Source organism: Necator americanus, chromosome IV, assembly GCF_031761385.1.
Source record: "Necator americanus strain Aroian chromosome IV, whole genome shotgun sequence".
NCBI lineage: Eukaryota > Metazoa > Nematoda > Chromadorea > Rhabditida > Ancylostomatidae > Necator > Necator americanus.
The window spans coordinates 16905982-16914910 of NC_087374.1; the positions used below are offsets into that span (position 1 = coordinate 16905982).

At 41.0% G+C, this 8929-nt stretch overlaps 1 protein-coding gene across 3 annotated transcripts; it reads right to left on the bottom strand.

Moving 5' to 3' along the window:
• Positions 1-3356: 3356 nt before the first annotated feature.
• On the bottom strand, positions 3357-8591 carry RB195_001594 (uncharacterized protein; the record flags this gene model as incomplete). 3 transcript variants are annotated; one of them, XM_064198459.1, is made up of 4 exons in its annotated part: positions 3357-3478; positions 3557-3671; positions 4354-4423; positions 8491-8591. In XM_064198459.1, 4 exons carry the CDS (start codon positions 8589-8591, stop codon positions 3357-3359), a joined length of 408 nt encoding a protein of 135 aa, XP_064054338.1. The 3 variants fall into 3 exon arrangements, with proteins under 3 accessions (XP_064054338.1, XP_064054339.1, XP_064054340.1); XM_064198457.1 differs by having other exon boundaries at positions 4255-4423; XM_064198458.1 differs by lacking the exons at positions 4354-4423; positions 8491-8591 and adding an exon at positions 4255-4287.
• Between the last annotated feature and the right edge of the window lie 338 nt (positions 8592-8929).

The following is an 8929-nucleotide window of genomic DNA, read 5'->3' on the forward strand; positions in this document are numbered from 1 at the left end:
ATGGCAAAACTCGGTGTAGCTCTTGCTTACATGCAGCTGAACACACTGCATAGTACTAGAACCACCCTTTCGACACAACAACAAAGAGCTAGAAAGCAACGCTGACCGGATTTTTTCCTTTCTTGCAAAGCGTTCAAGTTTCTGAGGTAGAGATCAAAGCACTGAAAGGCATGATGGTGTTAATGAGGAGAGGACAGAGCACTAAGGTTTTTCATCTTCTTCACTGCATCCTCGATGATGCTTTTTCTTTCTCAAACTGAGTGTTTCTTTTTGCTCAGCTTTGGAAACAGATTGTTCACAATGTTGATTTCCATATCTAGATACATATAGCTGAATCATTCCGATGTATTCATTCCGTCAGAGACCTACTGCACATGAAACGTAAAAAAAAGAAACGTGAAACGAAGATTTCCTCTAGTTTCGTTTAAGGCCAACGGAGCCTTTCACCCCTCTGGGACCGAGAAATTAGTAGCAGGCTTGTCTGAGATAAAGCCACAGACTTAATACCTAGAAATTCATTGCAAGATTCCACACGCGTTCACAAACTTCAAACGATTTTAAAGGCATCACCCCACGAATCTGAGGTGGTGCAGGTGGAGTACTCTTATAAGGGATAGATTATGGAGAGGAGGGTGATTCCGTCCGCTTCTTCCTAATTGCCGTAAAAAACGGCCCCGTCGCACAAGGCTGGCGCGCTCCAGTCGAACTCCTTGTAGAAAATAGTGGGCCAGAACGCCCGAAGCTGTATCTTCCGGGACGCTTTTCTACGGCAATTAGGAAGAAATGGACGGAATCACCCCCCTCTCCGTAGTCTCCCATCCTGTATGCGAATACTCCACCTGAAATCCGTACCACCTCAGATTCGTGGAGTGATGCCTTTAAATTGAACTCGAACGTGTTGGGGCATCCCACGCGGACTGATCAACGCCAAACACCTTACTTTTTCTCGGAGTTTATCAGCTTAGTTGTGGAGAGGTTGGTCGTTTAAATTGTAGATTGAATCGCCCATTTCCGGCTCTGAAGAAGGCGCTGTTGCCGATACGTTAGCCATTAAATTTACTTAACAATCTCGTGTGCAGCCTATCAAAATCGATTCGACTTATTTTTTCTATTTGCCTATGCTTAGTACTGAAGACCCAAAATAACGCTGTGGCTTCGTTATGTTCGCCTAGAGCACTGCACGAACAGAGAAAAGGGCATGGGAGGGATCCTCATGACACTAAGATCACCATTGGAGGAATTGGACTCAGCTGTGCTGAGGCTGGTTTCAAATTGAATAATGGAGGAAATCCGGCAAAAAGCAACCATCCACGTTATTTACTGATGTTTTTGTACGAGCAAATCCATGTTTCTGCATGCAAACCGCAAGAGAAGTACCTCTGATTCGAGTCTAATGTCGGGCGCAGTATGAATCGTTGTTGGTTCACCGATAATTTGTTCTTCGAATAGTTACTGTGTTCCATTGAGTCAGTACGTTTTTAAGATTCCCAAACTCGGTGCTGGATCTATCCGGTGGCTCTTCTTGTTTTGAGGCATTCTGAGTTTTCTTTGATAAAAATAAATTGTGAGCTTTTCAAGAAGAATAAAAATTTAAAGATTCCTCAAGGGGAAAAAACAGCCATATCAATGAACTAAACAATTAAGCAACAAATTTTGGAGAACCAAAAAAAAAGCAAAGAGCTACATGTCGTTCGCTATTTACTGCTCTTATCGCTCACCTTCGGTTGCATAAGAAATTGCATCCTGTTTCTTTGAATTTTCCTAGTTTCTACGAAATAGCACTTGTAAGTCAACCCAATAATCCCATGATGAGTTTATTTCTCTTGGTGTTCGTATTTGAGTGTCCTCATGTGCTTGTCTAATGGTTTTGACTTCATTATCAATGCAACGGAGCTTCTTAGCTTAACTATGCCTATTAGTTCCGATATGGTGTTCACGACGATGGAGGGATTTTATTAGTTTTGTGGAGTTTTCTGCGAGGTTGCTGGGTTTCGCCAGGAAATTTTTCAACTTCTCAGTAGCCCTATTTCCCTCCCGGGTAGTCAAACAGGTGCATTTTCAGGATATGATCTGCGGTAAGAACGACCCAACATGATTCCCTGAAGAGATGTGAAACTTCAATGTTACATCCTTAGTGTCTCCGTTGCAATCAAAACTATGTAGGGGTCCCACTACGTGTGATAGATTGGGACTTCCACGTTCTTCGTGTTATGCGTTTTTCTGTTTGTCGGTTATTTATCAGTTAAGCAGCGCAACTCGGGCTTTCTCCTTAAAATAAGCTGTGACACTAGATTTAGTTGCCTTAATTTTGTTCCTAGGGCCGTTGTGCATTATATCCGAGCATACCGGGCTCGAATGTCCGAGATTATCTGGCGGACAGTTTACCACAACACTATGTGAGGATATTTTGAAGTCTTTCTGAGAAAGTCGTGCTATTTTTCGGAATTAGTTCTCCTATGGATCGATTTTGGAAGCAAATCTCATCGATCGATTTTTTGAGTCATGGTATTGTAAAATGGCGCCTTCTAGTCAATTCGTCGATGACGTATGTGAATCAGAAGCTACGATTGTGAACAGTTCTTCTCTTTTTCGTTTTTTTTTATGTCTAAAATCTCAACCTCTCACCGCCTTTATGAGAATGTGGGAGTTAAAATATCGTAATCTATCTTCTGAAACTCTTCATCGTGGAGTAAATCACCCCCTGTAAGGATCCAAATTGGACAAAGAAAGTGCCAGAAACTGCCTTGTTTATGCAAGAAGCTGTGTCTCTGTGAACGTTATTCAATCTACTTCATTTTGTGTTTTTTTTAGTACAAGAGCAAGATTGTCGTTCATCATCCACGTATCGACGACAGGGCGCTTTTCGTATGTATGTCGCATTCTTCACAAGAACTTTTTAACGTTTGCTTCTTCTTCCAGCGTTAGATCCCAGCATTTATTTTTTCTATAGGAGAAATTAATGTAACGGATCATTGCTCCTGGAATGTACTTTCAAAACGAGTCAAATGGAGTACATGAAGCCATAAAACAATTTCTTTGTAGCTAACTGCTAGAAAAACATACTGCCCAATCATTGATGGCCCATGATATCACGTGAGGCCAAAGTTTTTTTTTGCAGTCGTTTAATTCCTACTCAGTAATAGTTCTGATTGGACCTGATATTTTATTTGTTCACACAAATGTTTAATATACGAACGTAAATATATGAACGCGAATTAATGATTAATACGATAAATGAGCAAAGGAATGTTCGTGCGCGGTTGCAAGCAGTGTTACAATGATAAGATGGAAAGAATGGAAGATAAAGAAAAGAAGAATGAGAGGGAAGAAACAGGGAAACTTCAAAGTAATCTTTTCTAAAACAAAATTGCAACGGAATAATTAAGTTTCAGCAAAAGAGAATCATACTTTTGCTTGTTCGTTGCCGATGGCTGCATCGATATCCAAACGAGATACGGTATGCATTCAAACATTGGAACTGAAACTCTATATGAATGGGAACTTGTCTCCACCTTAAGCAAAATTTCTCAGCAATAAGAAAAATGAAGGAGCTCACTAAGGAAGTCTTTATCAAATTTGTCTCGAATTTCTGCTGCTGATGACGGGAAGATGGGTGTGACTAACGTTGGAAATGAAGATCCTGGGAAGCTTCGGATATTCTCCATCGCTATCTTAACTACGAATTCTCACATGCTGAGAAAATTTAAGTCGTTGAAGGTTGGGAGGATGTACTAGGAGAATACCAACCTCATGATAACCATGCTGGTAGCTGATAATATTCGTTGGAACTAATGTCAACCCTAGTTCTCATTAATGATTAATTTAAAAGAATACATTTAGGTCTAGTGTATCTCTCGCATCAATAAGAGCTGTTCGAACGCATTTGACGTGCTGTTTTCCAAAGAAAATATGATCTATTTTTTAAAAAGTATGTTCTGCGCTTATCCAGCCATTATATTCTCGCTATTGACTTCTCCTGCGGAATAATGCTAAGTAAATGAATTTAATTAGCCTTAATTTTCGTCTCTGAGATGTCGCTTAGTGTTTTTAGTGATATTCTATACTTTTGCGCTTGCTCTCTAATTAACTTAAATAATCTTTTCTTCAACATTAAGTACAGCTTCACCTAGATTACTATTTTCGAACCGGCACGATCACATGCCCTATCACACGGTTTTGTATTCGGATCTAATTAGAAAGTATTTATTCGGAAAAATGAGTAACTCAAATTCAATGAGAACTGATGAGATTTGCCTGATTTGTTTCTGTTATCGCTTGTAGGTGCATGCGACAAATTTTGTGAGAAAATGTAAGTCGTTGAAGTTCGGAAGAATGTACTGGGAGAATACCAACCTCATGATAATGTTCTTCAATGTTTGTGGAATGTGTCCATATATGAATATTCTGAATTGACACCAAACTCCTTGACCGAACCACGTACTTCTATGTTTGTCAGCGAGAGCACGTGTCTATAGGCAGTCTCACACCAACCACGTACATGCACTCAAAATATCTCTCTCTCTCCCGGGATCGGTTGACAGACGATGTCCGTTAGCTGAGTGCCGTTTACAGCACTTACCAGGATTTTCTAGCATTCTACGGTATCCCAAACTTTTGCTACGATTATACTGAAATTTTTTGTGCAGGATAAAATTATAGTCTCCTTTTTGATGTTCGCAGTTATGACAATTTTGAGAGAAAAAGGGTGATACGACTTCTACCCATTATCCTTACTGATGTTGTTCCTTTAACAGGTGATCTATCGCTCTAATTCCAGCTTTAGTTTTTCGCTGCTCAAAAAAGTGCTGTAAGACGGTTTGGGGTGAGCTATCAGGTTGGGGGAATAGGTCGCAACCACCTTTGTCTCAAAATGAAGAATGCGCGCAGAACTGAAGCATACTTCCAGAAGTTTACATGCCCATTCGAACGCCACTTAACTCACTTCACAAGCTGGTTGTCCTTTGGTTTTTGATTATATTCAATCTTGTTTCTTCAGGTCGTTAATGTGCCAAGTACACGAAGCGAAGCAATTTTGACACCTCTTGTTTTTTGAATTCAGTTGACTTGATAAGACCGCAGAAGCTGAGATTGGTGCTGTGCATGGAGAACAGACAATGCTTTGAAATAGCGTTCGCTGTTTCTCCTTGTCCTTCGAAATTGGGAATTTTAAAGGCATCATCCCACGAATCTGGAGTGGTACGGATTTCCGGTGGAGTATTCGTATACGGGGTCGTAGATTATGGGGAGGAGGGTGATTCCATTCATTTTTTTCCTAATTGCCGTAGAAAACGGCTTGAAAGATACGGCTTCGAGCGTTCCGGCGCACTATTTTCTACAAGGAGTTCGATTGGAGCGCACCACCCCTGTGCGGCGCCGCATCTTCCTGGTCGTTTTTTACGGCAATTAGGAAGAAATGGACGGAATCACCCCCCTCTCCATAATCTACTATCCCGTATAAGAATACTCCACCTGAAGTCCGTACCAGATTGGTGGGGTGATGCTTTCAACCTTGAAAGCGGTTCACACACGGGTGGATCCAGTGGAAACATTTCTTTTTTCGGAAATAAATAGCTGCTGCAAATCAAATTAATCAACATCAACAGTGTCTTCTCCACTGTTATTCGTTTCCAACAAATTACTACTATTTCAGCTGTTTTTCGATGTCCCTTATTTTTTCTTCGTGCAAAACAAAAATCTTGGAAGCAGTTTTAGCGGCCTTATCACCTCGATTAGCATTTGCAAAAAAGTTCAAGTTGTAGGAAATTTTCACTTTGGTTAACTTGACACTCTCCTTCAACACTAAGAACCAAAATCAATGGAATTAAACAGACGGAGTAGGAGTGCCTTGTAGAGTGGGGAAAGTATTATCTGTCGAATGACATATAAAATTCTTTTTATATCTGGGTGCAGTTTTCGCTTTGAAAAAATGCTCACCTCAATAATTCTCAACCTGGTATATGAGTGGGGTTACGATAGGTATACAGTCAGTTATGGACTTGGACATGTTCGTTTGCAAGTCGTTTTAATCCTAAGAGTTTTTGTGGGAATTCTGAAACTCACTTTTAGTTTCTTTTTCTTTCTGTAGCTCTATGATACTAGCTAGCTGGAATCCGGCCTTGATATGCTCTTTCTCAAAGTTCGCTCCTGTAATTGGCTCTCGTTCTCTCCTAGTGGTGGTGGTTAGGCGTTGGAGAATAGCAAAGTTAGTGAGCCCTTCCCCTAGAGGTCCCCCACCCGTCTGCCCAGAGTCTCTGACCGACTCGTCCGTTCTGGTTTAAATTGGTCACCCAAACCCTGGTAACCGTTTACCAATCATAGCGTTCTGGGCTAGAAAAAAGGAACTCGCGTGAGGATATCTCACCTTCTATACTCATTAGAATGACCTATGAACGGGCGTAAAAAAACCAACATCGCTGTATAAACTTAGGCTCAGCCAATATTTCTCAAATCTCAAATTAGTTTAACCAATAGATGGTTTTTTGAATTTAATTATTCTATCATTTTTTGGGCCCACCCTGCCTTCTGGTGAGAAAAGTAGATAGACTCCTACTAGACTGGCTTCACTTCTATTTGTTCGCTCTTCTTGATAAAGAATTTCTGTGTATGGCTGTGTTCTAGGATTATACTTTAGTTCAAGGAAGATGTCCACCGTTCCTCTATGATCACCATTGCCACATGATGCGATTCGTCAGTTTCTAAGAAGACTTAATTATCTAAGAACTGTATTCAAACGAGATAATCACCCAGAGTCGTGATGTCGCGTTGGCTTTTCTGCCTCCTTTTGAACTGTCAAGCAAAGTAGAATTTTTAAAGAAATCCCAGCAAAATACGTACGAACTTTGAAATCTTGCTCCAATATGTAACATATTGTCCCCACTTATAACCTTTATACAGAATAACAAAATATTCCATGGCTTCCAGTCATAAATTGAAGGCTGGGATGCACTGAATTGCCATTTTCCTACCTACGATCCACTTTTCTTCTTCTAATTCTTTTCCCGAGTTCTTTGGTCTCGTTCGTCATTCGTTGCGTTCCCCAATCCCTTCATTCTAGACTGATTTAATGTAGTCAACCGTTAATTAAGCTTGTTTTTACGCCCTCATGTGACAATTTCAATTGTTCGCTATCATTGCTCGCCATGTCCGCAACGCGAATTAGCTCAGCTAAGTCAAAAAATTCTACCTCTCTAATTTTGTTTTATTTTGTTTTTTTCTAGACGCTAGATTTGATTTTTGAAGCAAAGATATCCGCGAAGATGTAACTATGAAAAGGACCCAGTTTGTTGAGTTTAAAGGCATCACCCCACGAATCTGAGGTGGTGCAGATTTCAGGTGGAGTATTCGTATACGGGATGGGAGACTTTGGAGAGGGGGGTGATTCCGTCAATTTCTTCCTGATTGCCGTAAAAAACGGCCCAGAAGATACGGCTTCAGGCGTTTTGGCGCACCATTTTCGAGTTGGAGTTCGACTGGAGCGCGCCAGCCTTGTGCGGCGCCGCATCTTCCGGGCCGTTTTTTACGGCAATTAGGAAGAAATGGACGGAGTCATCCCCTTCTCCATAGTCTCCCATCCCGTATACGAATACTCCACCTGAAATCTGCACCACCTCAGATTCGTGGGGTGATGCCTTTAAGTGAAAATCGCTGGTATTTCTTTTCTTAGCCGTTGATGGACCTTAAAGTTTTGCGCGGCTATATAAAAGTTTTCCCGCAATTTTCCTCTTTTGCGGCAGCAATCCCTAGCAAAGTTCTCTTTTTTTAACATAGAGTACCTCAAAACATCTGCATTCTCTGTATCTGCGAATGAAGTTTTCGATTAAATGCGTAAGACTACAGACTTCCTTCGATTACATGCGATTTTCTATTTCGTGCAAGGTTTCAATCAAAATCTAATTCCTTTCAACGGAGTAAGACAGCGAAATTTTAATGTTGGTCAATCATTGGGACTTGTAGCTGCTGATATTTTCGTGAGATTCAAGTTCACAGACTTCATCCAAGCTTCTAATAAGTTTCATGAGTTTTGTAAATCTATAGGTCTTTGCCGGATAGATATATCCATACGTGGTACCACGTGCGAAAGTGATGATGAAAAAATCTGTGAACACTGTTCAGCCCACAACAAGAGGAACTATTCAGGAAAGTTAGGAAAGGGCATTCTCGGAGGTTTTGGGCATTGGTACCGCCTCACAAGAGTGAGAGTTACGAAACTTGATAGAGTTCCTTTCATTTGTTCTTTGAATGCTTCTCTCTTTTTGATTGACTAATGGCTTAAGACCTAAACTTATCTCGAAACACCCAGAACTTCAGGAATACGCCAGGGATGTCACATGTAGCCCGCATGAGTTTCGGGCACTTCCTATTTACAGTACATCAAGGGCGCGCGTTTGTGAGTTTTATGACTGACTTTCGAAAAACTCGAGGAGGGCGCTGTACTGAGCGTTGTTGATTACACCACTGCATGGCAAAGTGATGCCGACCACAGAACCTCACCTTCCACTCATGAATTCCCTGACAATTCCGCGATCATCTCCCAACGATTCCACGCGTGGTGTTGACATTGGTACAAGCTCGCGCGTAGGAGTGCTGTCCATACGGATGGTGGAAACCAGGATTAGTGAAGCATTTTATTGAGAGCGTTCTCAGATGAGCTGCACTTGAACTGCACCCCTCCACTTTTTTGAATCTACCACCTTCATAAATGTCGTTGTCAGTGGTGAACTGCTTGCAAGAGACGTTGCAGAGCTCTCTCAGTTACATGGAAACTCTCTAACAGTTAAATCATAAGTAAATTGCATAGATAAGTATGTTCTTCTTTATTCCCCAAATGCTAATCCTCTTAAGACCAATGATTCTCCTGTTCTCCGAAAGTCGAACTTCCCTACATCACTTTTCCCTTTTCATTTTTTCTTTCTATTCCTGCATTTTCTGT